Source organism: Peromyscus leucopus, chromosome 2 (assembly GCF_004664715.2).
Source record: "Peromyscus leucopus breed LL Stock chromosome 2, UCI_PerLeu_2.1, whole genome shotgun sequence".
Classification (NCBI taxonomy): domain Eukaryota; kingdom Metazoa; phylum Chordata; class Mammalia; order Rodentia; family Cricetidae; genus Peromyscus; species Peromyscus leucopus.
In genome coordinates, this window is record NC_051064.1 from 52,489,192 (window position 1) to 52,513,920 (window position 24,729).

The window sequence follows — 24,729 nt, forward strand, 5'->3', positions numbered from 1 at the left end:
AGACTCTTCATTCTGTCCAACCGTCCTGCCTGCCAGGACTGCAGGCCCACCACGTGTGTCAGCAACAGCTCTATCCTGAGACCTGCCTGGCCTGGGGATACACCACACATGCCTCTCCGCCAGCACAAGACAGCTCAACAACCAAGTGTTCCCAAGATCCTCTACTATGAATCACCGTATCTGTGATGGGAGGGATTTGGTTGCTGTGGCCCCTGTTACAGAGCCACGCCCACTCAGTGACCCCCAGAGCCAGCTGCAGGTCTGCAGCCAATGGCACTGGCACTTGCTGACCAAGCCCCAAGTGACTTTCCATGCTTCCTCAGATGCCAAGAAGATCTCAGCTGAGTGGGCTGTGAGGAGGCTCGGACAGCTTAGGACTGAGGAAGCTCTGACTGGGCAGCCCTGCAGGCCTCACTGTGGACCTTAGAACAGCAGACAGCCTGGAGGTACCACCTAGGGGAGCAATGTAAGAGCCCGGGGTTATACAAATACTGAATGGGGGGGGGGTAATATCTGTTCTTGAGTTCCTAGCAGTTAGGTTCTAATTTTTATCCATAAGATAGTGGCCTTGGGCTTAGACACAGTCTCCAACAAAACTTGAACCTGAGACTTAAGTTTTTCACCCAATTCTCTGTTAGCTGAAGTAGTCACTCACAAGGATGAGCACACTGCTTTCCAAGAACACAGGTCTGAGGAACAGCACAGGATTCTTGGGTGATGTGTGCAGAGGTCAGCTTAGAACCACAGTTACACTGAGGCCATAACCTTAGAAGGCTTGCCTCTTTCTGGGCCCAAGGCACAGAGACCTGCCGAATACAGCAAAAAGGAGGTACTAACACTTCCAGGAGGTGTAAGACACAAGCTAAAATAAAGACTTCTCCTTCCAAAGCAACTTGTCTATTTGTATCAGTTAACTATAAAAATGTGTGAAGTATTTCTTAACAGACTATCCTATGTTTGAAAATCCAGTCTGAGGAAACAATCTTGAATGTAGAAACCAAGACAGAGTAAACCTGAGACTTGAGGATGTTTGTTACTGTTTATTAGGTTTCTAATAAAAGAAAGGGTAATTATGGTAGAACTCAGTGATCAACTACTATGAAAGCATGGAAGTTATGAATATGGAGACTATGAAACAGCGTGGGAAGATGCTGATGATATGGAGCTGAAGAGAAAGGCATATATATATATATATATATATATATATATATATATATATGTATATATATGTATATCACACACACTATGAGCTCTAGCAGGGTATAATCCATAACAGCGAAGTCTCATCAAGATAGAAACATTTATATACATACACTATGAGCTCTAGCAGGGTTTAATCTACAACAGCGAAGTCTCTCGGGCTCTGCACCATGAGCTGGCTTCCACTGATCTCGATGTTTTCCCAGCAAGCCCACAGCTGTCCTGAGCTTGTCTGGGAGAGCCCACAGCGGGAGGGCAGCACACTCACAGGCTTATTCACAGCTTCCCCTGCCAGCAAGGCCTGTGTCGGATGTGAGAACATTACCAGGGTGGCTGTGGCCGTGGCGGCGGTGGCAGCAGCGGTGGCGGCAGTAGTTAGGATAGCAGCAGTAGGTAAGTCGACTTTTCTTTCTTTAGAGGAGGCAGAGAGGATAGAAGAGAAGGTGGGTGAAGAGTAAGAAGCCGCCCACAAATGGGAGCCTCTCCTTCAGTTTGCTTTGCTAACAGGATTAACAAGAAAAGGCAAAAGTCCCCCACTGAAAGGAAAAAAAAAAGGCATATGCAAAAGAGATGGGTGTCAGGCAAACTTGGGCTGCAGCAGGGGAAGGACCCGTTCTGACTACCCCGTTCCAGGGCCAAGGCCAGTTAGCTGTCACTTCCTTCTTGTGGAACGAAGGGTGCGTAGGGAAAACTGACATTTCCCAGAATGACGTCTGGAGGCTATTCACTAGCAACTGAGTGCCAATAAGTGCTAGGATCCACTCCCCGGGAGGATACACAGGCCTGGTCAGGGAGACAGCAGAGCAGGGGTGGCAGACTGCGGTGACACACACTCTCAGCCTCCCCACACCACCTCTGTGCCAGCAAAGGGAGGAAAGGGAGGGTGAACAGCCGAGCCCTCCCCTGCCGAAGTCCCACCCCTCTAGCATCCACTGATGGGAAGAGGAAACAGTAGACAGAGGTGACATAGAGATAGATAATCAAGACAGAAGCCAAACCACAGGGGCCATACGGCAGCCACCCTCATCCTCACCACAACTGATGCCCGCCTCCTGGAGGAGTCCTGGACCACAGCCCATGACAAGTGCATCTTATTAACCTACAACAGGCCACAGCGGGAGGGCTGGAGGTGGCTCAGGGGTGTAGAATACCCACTGCTCTAGGGGAGGACCTGAGTTTCATTCCCAGTACCCACACCAGGCTGACAACTGGCCATAGCTCGAGCTCCAGTGGATCTGATGCTCTCTTTCAGCTTCTGTGGGCACCTGCACTCATGTACACACAATCTCTCTCTCTCTCTCTCTCTCTCTCTCTCTCTCTCTCTCTCTCTCTCTCTCTCTCTCTCACACACACACACACACACACACTTTAAAAAAATCTTTGAAATAAAAAAACAGAGACAGAACACGTCACAGCCAGACGGAGCACCATCCTGCCGTCCTGGCCCAGGCTGGGCTCTTCCGCTTTCCCAAAGCCTGCTCAGCCCCAGGTCTGCCGAGAAGCATAACAAGTGAGAAAGGTTCCCGGGGTCTCTGTGGCTACTACACATAAGCCACTGCCCATCTCACCCGGGCAAGTGTCTGTGGCCCTTTCTGGAAACAAACACAGCACGCAGATATTCCTCAGCACGTCTGTCTAATCCAGCTCTGCTACAGGCCATGCCATGCTTCCCTTTGCAGCCTTCAGAGCAGGGACAAATGAGAGGCCCTCACTGGAGGAAGTCAAAACGCAAAGGAACACAAGAGCCTTTGCTTTTGGTTTGGGTCTTGCTACGTAGTCCAGGCTCACCTTGTGTAGTCCAGGCTCACGCTGTGTGGTGAGGCTGGTCTCAAACCTGCGATCCTCCTCTTTCTTACTACAATTACAGGTATGAATCACTGACTATAGCAAAATGACTGGCTCAAAAATGAGTTTTATGACCATGAACAAACACAGGGCGCTAAGGTACATTGCATCTTTCCCGGAGGGGAAGGCCACCCCGAGAGATGCATCACAGGCAGCCTATGCCCTGGTCAGCAATGCACAGGAACTTCAAGGGAAGGGTCCTGGGGAAGGACAGGGCCAGTTCTACGAGGGTCATGGTCTGACCAAGCTAGGAAAGGAGACTTTGCTTCCAGCAGGGATGGACCCAGCAGAGAACTAGGAGCAGGCATCTTGAGTGTGGTATAAATAAATGGGCAGGGCACAAGGCAAGATACTCCATACTCCAAACCCTACAGAGTCCATACTAGACTGTGGAGGAATGGCATGGTCAGAGATGTGGATAGAGTCTGGCTGGGGACTGGGAATCCAGGGCCAAGATGAGGCACAAAAAAGATGGCTATCAAACCGGGCGGTGGTGGCGCACACCTTTAACCCCAGCACTCGGGAGGCAGAGGCAGGGGGATCTCTGTGAGTTCGAGGCCAGCCTGGGCTACAGAGCGAGATCCAGGAAAGGCTCCAAAGCTACACAGAGGAAACCCTGTCTGGGGTTGGGGGAGGCTGTCCCTTGCACCAAGTGGGTTAGGAACAGTGAGGAGGGAGAAGTCACCTCTACCTCAGGGGCTTCACAGAGCTACTGAGGTACAGGAGAGGAGCTTAAAACGCATCCAGAAAAGGCCAGTACGGGGTGGGGGGGGGGTGAGGCATGGACAGAGGGGGCAGGGTAAAAAAAGGCACGAGGAGGGGGGACCAGTGTCTGGGTGAGGAGGACAGGCAGCTTGCCCATGGCACATTGTGTGAAGGGTGACAGGGAGGAAGTGGCAGGAGGGAGCTCAGGACCAGCCCCCAGGTGCTATCACAGCTAAGGTTCAGATCACTCTGGCCCTTGCCTGAGGCAGTGGGGAGATTGTTGAGGGGTTTAAATGATGGATAGTCCCCAAAGCATCTTGCCTTTCTTTTCCTTCCTTCCTTCCTTCCTTCCTTCCTTCCTTCCTTCCTTCCTTCCTTCCTTCCTTCCTTCCTTCCTCCCTCCCTCCCTCCCTCCTTCCTTCCTTCCTTTCTCTTAATTTAAAGTTGGTGCTACCAGGTGGCAACGGCTTCCCATTACCTGGCTTTGTTCTTTTCTGACTAAAGGATGAGAGACAGAATGCATCCCCTGTTTGCTGTATGATACCTTGACATTCATTTCCATGTCAAGGTCCGTCCCAGGGCTGAACTTAGCTGGATATCATGTCTCAGAGTAGGACATGGCACTAAGTAGGATGCGCTGGGACTCTAACAGGACCCACATATGTTATGGCAAGAAGAGAAACAGAAACCCAAAGGACAAAAGCCAGACTTGCTCCTCTGCAACAACTGGGAAGCCCCCCCACACCCCTCTGGCACACTTACTTTGAACCTTTAAGTTTCACAGTGGCTGGGGAGCCTACACTGAACAAGGTTAACAGCTTCCTACAGAGAGAACAACTATAAACCATAAAAACTAGTGGAAGTTCATTTCTGTGTGTGGGACTCAAGATACAACCTTCCACTGAACAAGTTTATACGGCATGGTCCCTGAGTCTCCCGAGTCTGTCCTCTGACTCACACCACTATAACAAATAATCTTCTGACCCCACAGAGGTCCCAACAGGTGGAAGGCAAGCCCCTGGTGTTGGTACTACATTGGAATAAAGCAGAAGGCAGGAAGAAAAACAAAGAATTTATTAGTAAAGTACCAGCTGGAGGCAAGAGGCAGGAAGGACAGAGGGAAAGACACAAAGGAAGGCAATAACAGCTAATATTTACTAAGGGCTAGCCACACAACAGCTGCTTCGAAGCCTGGAGAGGAAATACTAACTCCTTCTTTCTTGGAGGTGTCAAGGGCTTACGTGGCCTGCCCAGGATCACTGATGGGAAATGATTCTCCAGGCATGAATGAGGCTTACTCCTAGCCCTGGATACCAGGCTTTGAGAAACACCCCAGGAAGAGGCTAAATGGCCTCAAAAAGTGCTACTGTGACCCAGTAGGTGGGCATTAAACGCGGAGTCTGGGGTGGGGGTTAGTGGCAGCCCGCTGTTATTTGTGACCATATGTGTCTTTGCTGGTTATTCCCTCTCTCTGAGTCTCTCAGCTGAGACACAGCAGAAAGCTCCCTCCCCGCCCTCTAGGGTCTAGGCAAGGCCCGGCAAATGGGGAAGGGAAAGCACCACAGGACTTTTTTGCTTTTCTTCAGTGCTGGAGCTCGGAGATAAGGCTCTTAAATGCCTGGCAGGCACTCTACCACTGAGCTACAACCCCAGCTCCTGCTACTAAGGTACAAGCGGGGAAGAAGAGAAAGGAGTTCCTGGTATCCTAGGGAGAGGAGGAGGAAGTAGAGAGGGGGCTGGGTTAGGGTTGTTTTCACCAAAGTGTGATTCACAGAACACTCATCACTGGAGATGATTCTTGGAAAACAGCTCTGTCTAGGCTGGCTAGCTTAGGAAAGCTTCCAGGGTCACAGTGTACCAGGGCATGGGAAGCGCCGTGACAATGAGATCTGCCTTCTCACAAATTAGGAACCCCTGTACTAGATTATCAGGGAACGGCCTTCTCTCCTTCCTCTAAACTTCCAAAGCATTAGACTGTCATCATCCAATCATATTTGGGGCCAGGGGGGGGGGGGGGGGGGGGTGTTGTGTGTGGTGGTGGTGGTGTTGAGACAGAGTTTCTCTGTGTAGCCCCGGCTGTCCTGGAACTCGATCTATAGACCAGGCTGGCCTTGAACTCAGTGATCCGCCTGCCTCTGCCTCCCAAGCTCTGGGATCAAAGGTGTGTGCCACCACTGCCTGGCTCACAGCTTTTTTTAATTGTTAACAAACTGCTTCAGAGCAAAGTCTCACCTGCCTAAAGTGGACTGAGTGCTTCAGGATGGCAGAATCTTACACTTCTTTGGAACTTCCCTATAGTAACTGAGTCAGCACCATGCCACAGGAGCCCTTAGCTAAATGGGCAACAACTATCCCAGCTTCCCTGAACAAACAAAGCCCTTGACTTTGATGGAAGCAGAAAACAGTTAGCAATCTTACTACCTCAAGCAGGCTCAAAGTTGTTCTGGAAACAAAAGGGAACAACTGTCTTTTCAAACACATTTCAATGAAATCTGGCACACAGATAACTCAGACCTGTGAATGCACCTAAGAGATTACAGTATAAACATGAATTTAAGTATTGGGGATAAAGCCAGGCAGTGGTGGCGCACGCCTTTAATCCCAGCACTCGGGAGGCAGAGGCAGTGGGATCTCTGTGGGTTTGAGGCCAGCCTGGTCTACAGAGTGAGTTCCAGGACAGTCAGGGCTCCATAGTGAGATCCTGCCTCAAAAGAACCTTAAAAAAGGTTCTTAGGTCTGTCTGAGTCTCCAGGTTCTGGTGATAAGGCAGGAAAGTCTTCGGCATTCATGTCCTAAGTGGTTGACAGCCTGACACACACGAGCTGATGTGCAGTGGGAAACTCAGCCTCGTCCACATCACTCTCTGAGGCTCTTGAATAGGACTTTCCCTGACTTTTCACCATGACAGCCTCAACTTGGTATATGGTCTCTTATGGATGCCCCAGAAGAAAGATACTGTCCAGTTGGGTCAATTTCAAAGTTGTCCAAAAATCTGACACAAAAATGGATTTTTGGATATTTTTTTTTGTAAAGTAGGAAGAAAAATACACAGTTACCTTAAAATGATAATCAGTGTTTCACTTTGTGATAATTAGACACAGTCTTTTTTTTTTTTTTTTTTTTTTTTTTTTCATTTTTGCTGGAAGGTTACTTCTAAAACCCACCCTCCCTATTTCCAGGGCTAACAGGGTTGTTATCGATAAGCAAGCACACCATTTGGCACTCAGCTCAGTGCACTGTTTTATAAGGGCAGCAGCAGTAGCAGGTAGGGTGGGGACTTCACTGTAAAATGTCACACTGTCTATGAAATCACTCCCTTCCCTTAGTACCGACTGTGCCTGCACGCGTGCACCCGGGTTCTACCTCCCTCGTCCCATCTTCCCAAACCTCACCTGGTTGATGACGTAGATGCCATAGTCCAGTTGCTGGCGCTGTAGGACTGGGTGCAAATAATACAGCCAGTATTTGAGGTGCTCCTGCCGGTTGCGGAATGGGATAATGATGGCCACCTTGTGAGGAGAAATACAGTCCTTGGGGGAGTAACGGCCGCCCATCTGTACCTCTGGGTTCTTCTTTGCCAAAAGCTCCAGATCCACAGTAATATCAAATTCAATCGCCATGGGGCCAACTAGAGAGGCAGAAGGAAGAAGTTAGGCAGCGGCAGCGCCCACCATGCCACAGACTGCATCAGCTGACCAGACCACAGCTACAGAGACAGCTCCTCCTGGAGGAGGGAGGACAGAAAGGGCATCCATGCCCACCGGTGGCGTGACTAATCACCTCAGGAAATCCCTCGTTCCAGGAGCTCCTAGAGCTGGGCAAACCCAGACCTTCAGTTACCCATGGAACACTCGAGCCCAAGAGACTCTCTCCCCCTCGGGTTGCGCTGGAAGATGGAGTCCTGCCCAGACTACTTGACGGCTGCTGTAGAGACTGGTGAGCACAGCTGAGGAAGCACTTTCTCACAAGTCTTGACTTGACGTAGCTCTGCCACCTGCCATCTGTGTGGTTCTAGACAAAGGACTACTACGGCTCTTTCTAAACTTAATCTAAGCAGGATGTGGTGGCGCACGCCTTTAGTCCCAGACTCAGGGAGGCAGAGGCAGGCCAATCTCTGAGTTTGAGGTCAACCTGGTCTAATCTAGTTCCAGGCCAGCCAGAGCTACACAGAGAAACCCTGCTTCAGAAAATAAATAAATAAATAAATAAATAAATAAATAAATAAATAAATAAATAAAACTTAACTAGACCAAAAAAAAAAAAATCTAGAGAAAAGAAAGGAGGGTGTGGTGTGTGGGGCTCACACTGAGGTTAGTGAGGAGGGGAAGGAATTCAACGGAGAAGGATGGAGGGAATGAGACCCCAGAAGAAAAAGAGGGGAACAAAAGGGACATTCAGAAAGAACATCAAAAAAGAAAAGAAAAACAACAACAAAAAACCTCCAGGCTATGGTAGCACATGCCTTTAATCCCAGCAACCTGTGAGTTCAAGGCCAGCCTGGTCTACAGAGCAAGTTCCAGGACAGCCAGAGCCACACAGAGAAACCCTGGAGAGAGAGAGAGAGAGAGAGAGAGAGAGAGAGAGAGAGAGAGACAGACAGACAGACAGACAGAGAGAACACCTCCTAATAGTGGCTGATAAAGTATATGAACCAAGAACCAAGAAGGCAAGGTCTGGATGGCTCCAGAGTTTCTGTCCTCTGGTCAGAGAAATGGGCCAGTAAGAAAGTGATTGGCTTCGAGGAAAAGGCAGACAGTCGGTTCTGACATGGTGGCCAGGAACAGAGGCAAGGAAGGAGCCTGTGGAGTGCACCCAGTGGTCCAGGCTCTCACAGGGACTCGGAGAGATCCAGGACCGCAAGCCCAGGCTCACAGTCCTCAGTGGAGAACTACCTGCCCGGGACAAGCCGGGACGGGAGCCGCCGCACCCAAGGCACTGAAAACGCTGTGCTGTGGAGAAACCCCTTGCAGTTCACGAATTCACCATTTCCTAAATCCACATCACCACTGAACTAAGGCTGTCACTGGGGGAACGTCATTTGTTTCACATCTGAAACAAACTAGGTACCAGAAGACAGGGGGACTCTCTACGGGAGGGATACTAACAGATCAGTCACCTGAAATCCCACGCTGTGCAGGCCCCAATCTGTCCTGTTTATTAAAAAACAACGTAGCTCTCATGCCCAGAGAGCATTTGCCCTCCGCAAATCTTCCTATCAAAGGAAGCCGTGAGCTGCTCCCTGTGCCCGGTAAACGCTCTGGACAGCTGCCACCTCCTCTCCCTTTCCTGGGAACCTCCTCAATCTTATCTCTCCGTCCTTCATCACAGGACCTGTTTCCATTAGTTCCCTTTCTTCTGAGACACAGCTCTAATCTTATCACCTCATGGTGAAAGCTGTCTGGGCTTACACAAAATGAGGCCAAACGCTTTGGCTAGGCAACAAGGCCTACCGCTCAGCTGTCTTCCCCGTCTTGGTGGCGATTTCCTTAGCCTTTCCTACTTTCCTTGAACCAAATAACTTTTGCACTGACAGGCAGGGCCTCAGCAGAACTTCATCTCTTGACGACCACAGAGCTCAGTCAAGCAGCGGAGCCGCAGAAAGGCTGTGCCTCGAATCTGGGCTATGACCTCCCTTTTGGAGGCCAGGGGTCTTGTAGAACCAGTTCTTAACAATATTGCTGCTGTCCCAGTTCTGACCTCCCAAGATGCCCTGAGGTGGGAGCAGACACTCTCTTCTAGGACTAGGTTAGTGGTCACCTGGTACAATCCACCTCAATCCTATCAGCAGAATTTCCTGGGGTAACTGGCACCAACACACAATCTCGGTTCAACTCAGCTGACCTTGGGAGGGCCAGAAGTGGATAATTAACAAAAAGCCCAGTAGATTTTGGTTTAAATGTGTCTGTATGCTGTGTACATATGTGTTCCTATGGGTGTGTAAGATGTGTGAAGGCCAGAGTCAACATTATCCCCCCCGCCATTGCTTTCCACCTTAATTTTTGAGACAGAGTCCCTCACTGAACGTGGAGCTCATTGATTGAGCCAGGCTGAGTTCTAGGGATGGGCTTGTCGCATTCCTGCTCCCTGCCCCTGTAGCACGGGGGTTACAGACAGATGCTGCCAAGCCTAGGTACTGGGGATCTGAACCCAGGTCCTCAGGCTTGCAGCAAGCACTGTACTGACTGGGCCATCTCCCCAGCCCCCAAATAGTAATTATTGGGCAAAGTGGACAACAGAGAGCTTGATGGCCAATTTTCACAAGCCTTGAAACTTTCTAGCAATGAAGGTCCCTAGAGATCCCCACTCTCCCACAAGACCTACTAGGTTTAGAGGCTCAGCTCTCTAAATCCTAGGACAAGACCTCTGAGAGATCTCAAGGTACAGGGAACTCATGAGCCTTCACTGGGTTCTTCTTCCTTCAGGGGGCCCCACACCATCTGTTCCCTACATACCCTTTGTTCTAGAGATACTGAAAAACATAACCCTATTTACAAGAACCCAAGAGGCAGCTGGGCTGCCTTCCTACCAGCTTGCTTACACTTTCTGAAACCAACCCAGAAGACAGGAGTTCACATGTGGTCTTCCAAGCCTCTCCAAAGGTACACCTGCAAGGTGAAGTGTCCCGTGTTGCCCCTGCGGAAATATGTTGAGGTCAAGAGCCCCAAATAAGACGGGGGATTCCCAGACGCCAGTGCAGCTGCATCAGTGATTTACTGGGTGATCCTCGGACAATTTCCATCTACTCTCAGGGTACCTATTTTCCCATCCATTAACTGCAACAATTGGACTAGATGAACTCTAAGGTTTCACAAACATCCGACAGGCTCAGAGTGCTGGTTAAAACTAGGAAGACCAGACCCCAAGCTAGGAGATCCTGAAAATCCTTATTCTCACCTTCCTTGATCCCAAGATGGATGAATGACCAAGCAGAAAGGAAGAAATGAATGCATGCCTGGATGGGGAGAGGAGGCAGGAGGAAGCCTTAGTTACCACACACCATGACCTCTCATGTCCCCTACCTCACCACCCAAGCCTCTCAGGCTCTCTCCTTGATAACATCAATCACTCTCCCTTTTGCTCGGGTCTCTGATTTAAACAATGACCATTCCCCAAATTCTGTCTCTCTTCCCTAGCTTTCTGCTGGCTCCCCAGGTGCCACAGACACCTTAATCAACCTACCCCAAATAACACATACGCCTGCTACCCTTCAGCACCTACCCTCTAACGTGTTCTCCTCCAGGACTCCCCTGGTCACGACACTGCTTTCCATGCAGTGGGGGAGCCGACATGGGCAGTCTACCTTCCGTTCCCTCCTCTTCCTACCCAACTCCAGCACTCTCTCTCCCTGTTTCTGTTGGCTTCTGTCACAGACTTGCGCACGCACGCAGGCATGAACAGCATGCCGACCGAGTCCCTGGGAGCCTACCAAGAAGGAAACCAGCCTTTATCCTGAAATGTCTGCATTGCACAAACTCTCCCTGTGATAAGACAAGAACATGTTTTCAATTTGTGTCAGTCAGTGCTTTCTGTACCAACTGAGTGCGCATCTGCATGCCAGCCCAAGAAAGGTAAGTTGAAGGAACTAGAGAAAGAGGCCAGACAAGAATGTTCCCACCTCCCAGAAGCTCCCCACTGGGTATATACTAAATATAACTGAAAACTGCCCTGGTTTCCAGCTGCCCAAGGCATGCGCTCTTCCAACGGCTCCACACCGCTTGGCCACGGCTCAGCCTTTCTTCACCCTCCAGCTCCCCTCTGTAGCCCACCGCGCCTCCAATACATTGAGAGCACCTCACCCCCACACCGCTTACCGCATGACAATTCTCCCCCCCCTCCACCTCTCTGACACCCCCACATTCTGGGAATCCTGCAGCTCACACCTCTGGCGTGAAGAACTCACAGCAGCACCAGGCCCAGAGGTGAATGCCATCTTGGGGCCGTGTCAGCCAGGAACTTGTGCTGCGCCCTAGGGCTAGCCTCCACTGCACACCCAGCTCTACCTCAAAACCCGAGGAGCTGGACTCCGGGCAGGCAGGCAAGGACTGACACCATTCACATACACACGCCTCTGCGAGCCTCTCAGAACCACTGAGACACAGGAAGAGGGACACGAGGCAGCCAAAGCCTGAGGACTTCATGAGAATCCTCAGGCTGGGCCAAGGCCCCCTTGCTGCGTGGCGCATGGCATGAGCTTCCACAGGCTCTCAGCCCCGCTGGGCTGGCTTGTGTGTTTTCTTGGCTCCGAAAGCTGGGAGGCAGGGTTACGTAAGCAGATGAGATGTGAGCTGTCCTCAGCTCCCCAGGCCTGAGCATTGCCACGTGGGCCTCGCGGCTGGGAGTCCAGGTCGTGGCCTTTTGTGTAAGGCGCTCAATAACTTCAATGTGTGAGCTCAACTCTGCAAATTCCACTGCTTCCTTACAGGACACAGCAAATCCAAACACACTTATGCCCCTGTATCAAAAGCAGGGCTAAGCTGGGCGTGGTGGTGCATATCTTTAATTCCAGCACTAGGGAGGCAGAGGCAGGCATATCTCTTTAAGTTCGAGGCCAGCCTGGTCTACAGAGTGAGTTCCAGGACAGCCAAGGCTACACACACACACACACACACACACACACACACACAGTCTCAAAAGAAAAAAAAAAGGAAGAAAAAAAACAGGGCTAATCTAAGCCAGCCCCAACAAAGGCCCACTTTCAAATTGGCTGGGCCACTGGTTCAATCCTTGAGCCTCAGCAAAACAGGCTGGAACGAACATTGATTTCACTGATTTCCAACTGACAGGCCAGTGAGTGTTTTAGGACATGATCCTTACCTGAGGCTAGGCTGTGACAACAGTTTACAAGATTAAGAAATGTTGAAATCAGCAGGGCAGTGGTGGCACATGTCTTTAATCCCAGCACTCAGGAGACAGAGCCAGGCCGTTCTCTGAGTTTAAGGCCAGCCTGGTTTACAGAGCAAGTTCCAGGACAGCCAGGGCTACACAGAGAAACCGTGTCTCGAAAAAAACCAAAGAAGAAAGAAAAGAAATGCTGAAATCATGTACGTGAAGCTAACATGATCCACTGGAGGAGGACTTCTTCCAGGACTGAGTGCATCTGTCTGTTCAAAGGTCTTTTTTCTTAGGAAAATAAGAAACCATGGTGGATTTTGTTAGTCATTTTTTTTTAAAAATTTTACCTTAACAATATCTTTCTTGATATTCAAGGGTGAGGCTTCTAAATTTCTTGCGAAAAATTTCTGAGCAAGAAATTCCACCATTTGGGGAATGTGTAGGAGTAGACAGAGCCTAGGAGGCTGACAGTCTAACGGTTGTGATGTTGTCTTCTGGGGCCAGGTCTCAGAGCTCATCATCTAGTCCCTCTTTGACCTTCTGCCCCAATACCGTGCTGTTCCACAGACTCAGTGTGCGTGTCGAGCCTTTCCTCTCCCGGCCTCTGTGATTCCAAAGGGCAGGAACGGACCAGAAGCCGGGCAATGCAACAGAATGTCGGGGCTTGGGAAAGACATATTATTAAACCAGGGCTGATGACACACGCCAATAATCTCACCTCCTGGGAAGTGTAGCTGGGTCAGAGGATCAAGACCAGCCTGTGCTACTTGAGGCTCTATCAGATGGTTGTCAGCCTAGAAATGAGACCACTGACTGCTGCAGAGAGCTCACCCCAAACCTTCTCTTCAGCCCTCTGAGGAGGACAAGTGTAGTGGGTAGCCATTCCAGCTTGGATCTGGAAGTTCCAACCCTCATTGAGACTCTGGCAACTGTCACGCCTACGAGGCGGGGCGAGGGGAGGTGCTGGAAACCCGAGAGCTGGATGGGCGAGCGCTTGCTCTGTGCGCTCTCTCTGTGCCTGGACCCTGGACGGTGGAGGTTGACCGAGCAGAGCTCCAAAGAACACCGCTTGGTTGCAATATACCTTCCCCAGACCCCCGCAACCTATCTATTCCTTCATTTGTAAGTCATCCACTAAATAAATCTTCCTTTTAACTACGTGGAGTGGCCTTTATAATTTTCCCCAATAGACAAGCTCTCTAGACATGTCCACTAATTGATTAACTGTTATCACTAAACCTATCACGCCTCTAGCAGCACCCCCTCCAGGATGCCATCCCAGGAGGTTTGTTATTTATTTTCATCCACTTATTTGAAATATTCACAACATCAAATTTACTCAAACAGGTACCCCATTAGGAATTACCACGTACTAAGTACCAGGCATGCAGAAGTGGGTTAAGAAATGGCTGTTGCCTTCAGAGTGACAGCTGGGGAGAGCCAAGACAAACCCTGAGGAGGACCGGCAAAGCTGATCATGGTGGAGCATGTGACAATGGCGAACTGTTACCAAAGAAGGGAAATCAACACCAGTGCCAGAAGAGAGTCAGGGAAAGCTTTGCAGACAAGCAGCTCGCTCAGCCCGGCCTCTGGTGCCTCTTGGGGGGGGGGTCACATAGATTTGTAGCCACTGGCCTGTGCTTCTGAAACATAGTACACACCAAACAAAAACACCTTATGTTGTGAGTATTAGTTTAAGATGTCGTGCATTCACTTATGCTGTGGAATATTTGTTTAATGATGCAAAGATGCGTTGCATTATGTTGTGTTTATTCAACTCTGTGAAGCTGTGATTCTTTGCCTGTCTAAAACCCCTGATGGTCTAATAGAGAGCTGAGTGGCCAACAATGAGGCAGGAGAGGGGTAAGTGGGGCTGGCAGGCAAGAATAAAAGGAGAAATCTGGGAAGAGACTGAAGAGCAAGAAAAGGAGGAAAGGAGGACATCGGGGCCAGCCACTCAGCCACCCAGCCACCCAGCCACCCAACCAGCCACAGAGTAAGAAAGAAAGAAAAAATATATAGGATAAAGAAAGGTAAAAAGCTGAGAGGCAAAATGTAGTTAAAGAGAAACAAGGTAATTTAAGTTAGAAAAGCTGGCTAGAAACAAGCCAAGCTAAGGCTGCACATTCCTAAGTAAGAATAAGTCTCCCCGTGTTTATTTGGGAGCTGGGTAGCGGGCCCCCAAAGAGTAAAAAAACAAAAACCAGCTACCCAACCTACCCACCTGGCCCTGCACTCTGCTCTCCTTGCTGCTCTGCTACCGACACAAACACAAAGCATTTCAGTAAATTCCAAGTGAAGCCGTGAGGGAGCAGGGTGAAGGACACCAGGATGGACTCTCAATTCCCATAGAAAGCATTTCTCACTAAGTTTTAAGATCGAACTCAGGGCCAGTGAGATAAGGGTAAGTAAGGTATGGCCTTATTGGAGAAGTGTGTCACTGTGGAGGCAGGCTTTGAGGTTTCCTATGCTCAGGATACCGCCCAGTGTCTCAGTCAACTTCCTGTTGCTGGCAAGATGTAGGACTGTCAGCTACTCCAGCACCACATCTGCCTGTTCGCTGCCATGCTTCCCACCATGCTCCCCACCATAATGGACTGAACCTCTGAAACTGTAAGTGAGCACCCCAATTAATGTTCTCTTATAAGAGTTGCCACAATCATGGGGTCACTTCATTAATACAAACCCTAACTAAGACATACACTAAATGAATAAATGTAAATTTTTAAAAATAATTTATTCTATTTTACGTTCGTTGGTGTTTTGACTGCATGTATGTCTGTGTGAGGGTGTCGAGAAATCCTGGAACTGGAGTTACAGACAGGTGTGAGCTGCCATGTGGGTGCAGGGAATAGAACTGAATCCTCTGGAAGAGCAGCCAGTGCTCTTTACCACTGAGCCATCTCTCCAGCCTGAATAAATGCAAACTTTTTAAAGCTTCAAATCATATAATTTCTGTTTAATTTTGAGACAGATTCTCATATAGCTCAGGTGGCTCAAACTCACTGTACAGCTGAGGATGACCTTGACCTGCTCCTGCCTCTCCCTCTCAAGTGCTGGGATTACAGGTGTGTACAACTATGTCTGGTTCCAAATCACAGGACTTGGCTATGAAAAAGAGCAAACTGAGAGAAGAAAAAGAAGCGTCTCTTTTCCTGCTGCTGACACAACATCTTGGGCATGTGCACAGAACACAAGTTCCACACCCACTGCTCTTCCTGCCAACTCATCACCCACTGTTCGGCCCAGAGGGAGAAGCCTATTTCGACAGGAAACCGAACACATCTGTGGGAGAAGATCTCTAGACTTAGAGACAGAGAAAAACAAAGCATTTGCTCAAAACATAAAGGGACCTGCCTGAGGAGACCTACAAGACAAAGCTGGACGGACGGACGGACGGTCAAGCAGAAAGCTGTATCACAGAGGGGCTGGTGGCTGCTCTGTCCACCTCTCTGCTTGGGGCAGCCTTGTCACCGGCCTACACAGCCTCACTTTGTCACCTTCCATGTGTAGAGAGCAGCCTCAGCAACCGTCAGCCATCAGCTTCATGGACCGGTCACTTCCCACACAGTGACACATGGCTGTCTACATCATTCAAGACCTAGCTAGCCTTCAAAGCCAAGTGCCGTGGTCGGCCTTCACACTGCTGGTGAGGCTGCCATCTACCACACTCAAGCTGTGCACTGAAGGGAAACTCGTGCTGGGCAGCATGTCTACTCACATACACATTCTGAGTAGCCCAGAAAGCTGCATCTCTGATTTTGATTTGATTTTTTTTAAATTGTATGTGTACGAGTGTTTTATCTCCATGTATATGTACCACATGTGTGTCTAGTGCCCCTGGAGACCAAAAAAGGACATCGGATCCCCTGAAATTGGAGTTATAGACAGTTATGAGCCCCCATGTAGATGCTTGGGATTGAACCCAGGTCCTCTGGAAGAGCAGCAGCTAATCTTAGCCACTGAGCCATCTCTCCAGCTCCAGGAAGCTGCATCTTAATATGAGTACTAGGGTTTTTTGTTTGTTTGCTCGCTTGGGTTTTGTCTTGTTTTGTTTTGAGACAAAACTCTTATTTCTAGACTCTAAGCAAGCCTTTTGTTTCCAGGCACAGCTCCTGATTCATCAGCTGCTGGTACTGCCCAAATTAAGGTTAACTGTTTAATTTAAACTTTCTTCAGGCTATAGGCCTGTAATTTGCATTTGTGGCAAAGGATGGACTAACCTAATGAAAATGCACTGCCTTTCCTCATCTGGGCCTCACGCTGCCATACAGAACACACTCTTCACCCCGTGCTACTCACTCTTTGTGAGAATAAGCCCAGATCTCCAAATCTCAACGTCTTATTCAGGCTGTGGGATGACCAGAAAAGCCTAAGCCTTGGCCATTCAGTCCGTGAAGATGTCACCAAAGGCGTTAAGACCTAACTAAATCTAAGTAAAGGAACAACGTTATGACCAGATTACATCACCTTGAAGGGTCAGGATCCACCTAAACCAGACCCTTAAGACTCCTGCCAGAGGGGAAACCATAATCCCTCCATCTGAAGAGAAATTAAGGCAAGAGGGGCTGACACAGTCGGCAGGAGCCATCTTGCCTCTGAAGAGCTGTCCCTGCCCTTCACTCATCCCCTAGGGTTCTGATGGTCATGATACAGCTACATGGAGGACAGCAGAGGTGAACAGTCAGGCCTCTGCTGTCCCCGTGTCCCCATGCTCTGCCCTATCTCTGTCTCTGAATCCTTCTCAGTCTCGGGTTCCAGGGAGTCAAGGGAGGGAGGCGACACAAAAGTTGGGTCTCACATGACTTCACTGAGCTAACCTCTCCTCAGCCTCTCGGTTGGTTGTGGCTCTTGAATTCAGTGGGGGCAGTAGAAACAAGACAGTGCAGGAATCCTCCAGGAGACTCCAGAACTGGAGATGGGACAGTTGACTTCTGTCCAAAGGTGAAAAGGTTTCCACCCGAAGTGACAGTTTACTTCTGTCCAAAGGTAAAAAGGTTTCCACCCAAGGTGAGAGGTTTTACCAGCACTGAAGACTCTTACGAGTTTGTGACTGCAGGTCAAGAATGTCTCTGGCCCAATTAACTAGGTTGGTGTCCACCTTTGTAGGGAAATCCAAGAATTTCTGCTTCATTTGGTGCAAGCCTAAAGACAGATTCCTGCTCTTACCCCTTGCTGGGGTTTGTAGAAAGTGCACCTGCCTTTGGCTGTCCAGCTCAGAAAGAAGGCTCCTAGAAACCCCATGGCAGGCTGGGAGATAGCCCAGCTTGCTGCGCCAGCAAGAGGCCCTGAGTTCAGATCCTCAAACCTACACAAAGCTGGGCTTGCTAGCACACATCTGTAATCCCGGCGTTCCTCCAATGAGATAAAAGGCAAGGACGGGGGAATCCTGTATAAAGATGCTCCTTATAGTGCTATCTAGCCAAGTAGTGTGGGAAAAGGGAAAGAGAGGAGAAAATCGGAGGAGTATCACTGGGCAGTCAGAATCAACAGGCTAAGTGTACACATGGTAAATGGACCCTAAAAACAAAAGTAAACACCTGGCAGCTAATTCTTGTTCTCTAAATTTATCCTCTCCTGAAAAGAACTAGGACTCACTGGAAAAATGGCTGGTGCCAGGGCTGTCGGGGAAAGAGCAGCCTCCCGAAACACCTCACTCTTTCCTACAAGAAGTTGCTCTAAGAATGACCAGATATATCAAAAGGATACAGGAGCCAGCCAGTGGGGATCTCATTGGTAAGCCTGGGATGGTAAGCATCGGAATAAATAACGACAGTAAAAGCTGTAACCCACTGAAGAAAGTAAAAACCAAGACTCAACAGTCTGTGAGCAGGCTGTACTTAGGCATTTAGGGATATAGATGCATATACAAATATGTATATAACAACAGTTAATGAAAAAACAAGGCCATGAATTTGAAAGAGCAAGGAGGAGTATATGGGAGAGTTTGGAGGGAAGAAAGGGAAGGGGAAACGGTGTAATTATACTATAACCTCAAAAAAATACTTTAAAAAAGGAATCACAGTCTGCATTATCTATAAATCAAAGAGTAAATGAAACAGAGAATTGATGGGGGGGATCTCTTTTAAGTAACAAATGCAAAGAAATCAACCACCATCGTAACTGATTCAGGAATAAATGACCACAGATGTGAAAAACAATCCAGTGAAGGGAAGTTTGAAGAATAATCGAATAGTTACATAATAACAATAGGCTGAGGGAATAGCTCAGGAGGAACTCAAGTACAAAGCTAGCCTGGGCTACATAGTGAGACCCAGCACACAAAAAGTGTCATCATGAACAAACAGCAAACCTGAGGAAACTTCTACAAATAACTGGCTTCTATTATTCAACAACATCCTGTTTTAAAATACAAAGAAGTCTGGGATATGGTGCCAGATGGAGAGGCTGAATATAATACATAATTGCTCATCTTCTTTTTACCACATTATTGGTACAATTGACAAAATCTTCGTAAGGAACTAGGCATGGTGGTGCATATAATGCCAACACACACACACACACACACACACACACACACACACACTGGGGCTCAGTAGTAACATGCTTACCCATTACATGTAAGGCCCGGGATGGAGGGAGATAGAAGTAGTAGAAAAAAGATGGCTGGGTGTGATGGTTCATACTCATAATCTTAGCATGAGGGAGGCTGAGGCAGGAGGATTATTCAGAGTCCAATGCCAGCCTAGCCTGAACAGTGAGTTCTAGGGCAGTGTAAACTATAAAGTAAGACCTTGTATCCAACAAAACAGTTGTCTGGGATTAATGAGAGGAGACTATGACTAATAAGGAGGACTTTGGAAAGGACTAAACTGTTCTATATTTTGATTATGGTGGTGTTTGAGTCCATAAAATATAAGCAAGTTTGAGTCCATAAAACTATATGACAAATCAATGTCACTGCATGATAATCTAGAAAATGTAATGGTTTTAATTAAAAATACACACATGCACACTCCAGTGGCTTCTACGTGGCAAGTGAGGAGCACACACTGTGAACACAGGAGCAGGGCTGCCTGGGGCAGGGTTCAGAAACAGAAGTGAAAATAAAGACAAAATACAACAAATCCGAGCAAGGCGAGAGAATCTGTAAGCAGAACAAAGATGACAATGGGCCGGCCACGAAGGGACGTTTGATAGCTGGGTGGGAAAGGAGAAAATTAAAAGAAAGGAAGAAAACAAGGACGGGGCGGGATGTGTTCCTCAAGGGCTGCCGGGAGGGAGGGAGGAAGGCATGACTCCCAGGCCTGCAGATCTGGGTTATCTGTCACCAGGACAGCCTGAGGCTAGAGCACACTGACTTCTCCACTCTGGTTTTTGACTTCTCAGCTCCCTGAGCAATCTGTGGCCTTCTGTGTAGGGCCGTCTGCATCTACAGAAGTCTTTGGCTTGCTTGTTTGCTTTTTGCTTTTGTTTTCCAAAATATGACTTCTCTGTGCAGCCCTGGCTGTCCTAGAACTTTATCTATAGACCAGGCTGTCCTCGAACTCATAGAGATCCACCTGCCTCTGCCTCCTTCCTGAGTGCTGGGATAAAAGGCGTGCACCATGAAACTCCCAACCCAATTCTTGAAACCTGAGTATTTCACCACTAAGGAAGAACAAAAGGATGTCCTCTTTTACCACACCAACTCAGCATTATAACAGAGGTTCTGGTCAGGACAATCAAGCAAGAAAATGAGCTGCTGTAACTGTTAATGGAAAACTTTCCCAGTGCCTGGCCTGCAGGGAATGCTGAACAAATGTGAAGCTGTGCATGGCTGATGTTAGCGTGGCTGCAGCCTAGGGCTCTACAGTCAGAATGGCTCCTACTGACCCGAGTCTCACACTGAGCAAGTCGTCAACTGATCCCCAGCGGCCGCTGTCCCGCTTAGGCCCCAGGTTTGCCAGATGAGTCCCGCAGGTGTGTCTGCCAAAAGCAACCACAGACCGCTGTGAATGCAGCGCCACACGGAGTGCGGTGTGTGTATATGTGTGGTGTGTGTGTGTGTGTGTGTGTGTGTGTGTGTGTGTGTGTGAGAGAGAGAGAGAGAGAGAGAAGAGAGAGAGAGACAGAGACAGAGACAGAGACAGAGAAAGAGAGAGAGAGAGAGCTTTCTTGTGACTGGATTGCACAGTTCTCAAGTGTGAATCCGTAAACAAAAACGTCATGTGAGGACGGACAGGTGTGCATTTCTTCAGTGAAGACTCAATCCTGGTTCTCAAGGCCCACTGACAACCCTCCCAGCTTTACAAGGCGGCCCTAGTAAGCACTCCAGGGTCTTCCAATGAAGCCTTTGGCTCACCACGGCTACACCACGGCTACAATAGCAACATCAGGCAGGAAGATACTCCAATGAGCACTTAAGCCAACCCTCAGTCTTATCCCTAGATAACTGAGACCCAGAGATTGCTCAGTACATTGGCAACAGACCTGACTTCCGGACAAGGCATCTTGGATTTCAACTCCAGCTCCCATGCAGAACATAGAAGGCTATCCCAGGTGTGTCTTAGGTGGTCTACCAACATGCCAGACATACAACCTAACTGAAGACACATTTTTCTCTCCATTTTTTTTTCAAGACAAGGTTTCTCTATGCAGAATTTTCCTTTTTTTTTTTTTTTAAATTTTAATAACATACCTTCTCACATCTTGAGAGGCCACAAAACATCCAACACTCCTTTCTGGCTCCTTCTGAAAAACTTTTAACTGTTTATGTTCCGAGTACTCATAAACTAGGTCCACCTGGAGAAGGCTGGCACACCTAACACATGGAAGCCCATACTCCAGGTATGTTCCCAGTGTGGATTAACAAGATCCCAGTGTGGATTAACAAGATGGAGCCCTTCTCCCTGTGGCCTAGAGTAGACCTGTACACACCGGCCAGGCCATCTCCCCAGACCACAACTCTGAGTTTTCCACTTCCGTAAGCTTTGGTCATAGCTTCACACTTCTCTATTTGGAAGAAACTTTACCAAATCGCCTAAGGAACTGAATGTATGCCTTCTGTGCCCAAGGGAATAGTATTTATCAACAATTCTATGCCTCATGTCACTTGCGAACTCTCCAAGGAAAGAAGTGATCCCATTTCACGTAGGAAAAAACAGCTCTGGCCTGACTCAGTGGACCTAGATGTCCTATTGTGTCAGAAGGGAAATGTGAATTTGGTAGAAGATACAGGAAGGGACTAAAAGAGGAAGGCAGTGTCCCTTACAAGTTGGGTATGGCCTCATCTCCTGGATCTGTAAACCTGTGGTCATCTGAAATCACTGGCTCGAATTACTTACTATTTCTACAACTAAGCAGGCTTCTATTAGTGTCTCAAAGAGGCCTGCCCTGGCATGTATGCGGCCCTGAATTCAGACTCCAGCCCTGTAAGCCAGACAAAAGGCATGTACAAGGAAAATATCAGCCCTTCATAGCTGCAGATTTTAGACAACTGCGCCAACTTATTTTGAATCCAATATAATTTCAGTGTTCTTTGATTTGGGTACTGTTATTGGCTTCTGAAAACCAGAACTGTTATTCGGGAATTTGTCCACTCAGGTTAAATGACCAGGCACCCAGGCTAGTCTACCACAAACTATTAATAACAGTCTCTATAGCTGGCTGCATGCAGCTGTTACTAGCAACCAACTCACAAAGGTTTAGATCAATATCATTTTAAAGTTGGGTTTTTATAGCCAACATCTGATCCTATTCTGTAAGTTTGGCTTTACATAAAAAGGAAAGAGGAAAGTTCATTCTTAATTTGTATAAATCATCTCTGCTTATGGAGTATAAAGAATCCACAGATTCCTTTTCAGAATACTGAGTACCCGGGAAGGAACAGCCCAGAGGCAATCAATGTCAAGAAAAGCATGTCTAACTTGGGAAAACTCCCCCTCTCCCTCTGTCTCTCTCTGTCTCTCTGTCTCTGTCTCTGTCTCTGTCTCTCTCTCTCTCTCTCTCTCTCTCTCACACACACACACACACACACACACACAGGGTGTGGGGGAGAGAGAGACACTAGAAATGTTCACATGAAACTCAAGATAGATTGAACACTCCTTGGATCCACATTCTTTTTTTTTTTTTTTTTTTTTTTTAAAGATTTATTGATTTATTATGTACACAGTGTTCTGCCTGCATGTTTGGTGAATGCCAGAAGAGGGGACCAGATCTCATTATAGATGGTTGTAAGCATCATGATGTGGGTACTGAGAATCAAATTCAGGGCCTCTGGAAGAGTAGCCAGTGCTCTTAACCTCTGAGCCATCTCTCTGGATCCCTGGATCCACATTCTTTAGAAGCCAGGAATTTCATATTTAAAGCCTGTGAATGACTCCAAACCTCTTAGAAAGTAGTGTGGCAGTATGAACCCATGTTGTCAAGATGACCCTATCTGGCCTACAGATTCCTTCTAAGAATGTATCCCAAGGAAGCAATTTATTGTATAATATTTTTATTTCATTCTGAAAATAAAGCTTGCTTTGAGTCAGAGGGCAGAGCTAGACACTAGCTGACCAAAATTAAACTTAGAGGTTTGGAGGACTGAGGACAGATAGAAAACAGGAAGTAATAAGGCGGGGCTGAGAGAGGACTCGGCCCTTTTGGAGGAAGGAACAGAAGAGGTAGGAGGTTACTGGTGACTGCGTCCCTGCATCTCTTCCCTTTCAGGTTCTTACCCCAATATCTGACTCCCAATTTTTTTTTTTTTTGATACAGAATAATTAGATAAACGTTTCAGTAATTCAACTGAAATAAAGAGCTATGTCCTGCAAAATGTGCTCAAGATTATGACAGGGAAACCTGGAATGAAGAACACTAAGGAATTAGCAGTAAGGTTAGTAAACAGGCATGAGGCTGAGGCAGGAGGATTATGAATTTTAGGTCAGCCTAGACTACACAGTGAAAATTAGAGGAACTGGGGGAGGGGAAAACATGATCAGAGTATATCGTATGAAAAAATTTTAATTAGAAAAGAAAAAAAAATTAGTTAAAAAAACAGTTAAGCCAGGCAGTAGTGGTTCACACCTTTAGTCCCAGAATTCTGGAGGCAGAGGCAGGAGGATTTCTGTGAGTTCGAGGCCAGCCTGGTCTACAGAGAGAGTTCCAGGACAGCCAAGGCTACACAGAGAAACCCTGTCTCAAAACCAGCCCCCATTCCCCCGCAAAAAAGAAAGAAAAGAAAAAAATAAAATAAAATAAATAAATATTTAAAATTTGAAAAAAAATTTTTTAAAGGTACTAGGCAGCCACAACTAAAGATAATCAGGATAATTATAGGCAAAATTACACTTGGAAGGTAATGGACAAACAGCTAAATATAAATTAGTTTCACACAATAATTATGGTTGTAACATAGTAAATTATGCATGCATTTTGAAGTAGCTTTGTTACAGTAGCAGGTAGAATTTAAAAAAAAATTAATGTGGTATCATTGTTAACTGTAAAGGGAAGAGATCTCATAAAGCAAAAATCAAAGTGGGGACAAATTAGTGGGGGAGGGGAGACACAGCTCATGGGAAAAGTGCTGTGCTTTTTGTGCAGGCTGAAAATCTGAGTTCAGAGCCCCAGCATCACATGAAAGTCAGACATGGTGGCACCCGTCTGTAACCTTGATGTTGGGAGGAATGAGGTGAGGGGGGTTCCAGAGTTTGCTAGACAGTGAGCTCCAGATTCAAGGAGAAACCTCAAAAAGCAAGGTGGAAATCATTGAGGAAGACACAGGACGATGATCTCTAGCCTCCACACGCACATAATTCATGTGTGCCTGTAAGCAAGCCTGCACGTACACACACACACACACACACACACACACACACACACACACACACACACACAAGGGAGGCTGGGCTGGGGATGTGGCTCCGTGGTAGCGTGCTTGTTTTAAGGTTCCCAGTTCAATTCTTGACCCCTGTCAAGGGGGAAATTCATCCAAAATAAGAACTACAGCCCACCCACACCCCACTTCAGTTTCCCACTCCACAATTTCAGTTACCATCCCTTTCCAGTCGTGTCTACTAACTGAAAATACCACATGGAAAGTTCCTGAAACAAACAATTCACCATTCCCAAATAACCTTCTTACAGCATATTGGTAACAATTATAAAATTGTTCTTTTTTTTAAAGTAATTTATTTATTTTTAATTTTTTTTTGCATT

At 47.7% G+C, this 24,729-nt stretch overlaps 1 protein-coding gene across 1 annotated transcript in view; it reads right to left on the minus strand.

Annotated features, from left to right (window-relative positions):
* Positions 1-24,729, minus strand: part of B4galt1 (beta-1,4-galactosyltransferase 1) — a 48,091-nt gene that overhangs the window by 12,679 nt on the left and 10,683 nt on the right. Inside the window, exon 2 of the mRNA XM_028884053.2 lies at positions 7,143-7,378. Within this exon, the coding sequence (XP_028739886.1) occupies positions 7,143-7,378 (236 nt within the window). The remainder of the gene's footprint in view (positions 1-7,142; positions 7,379-24,729) is intronic.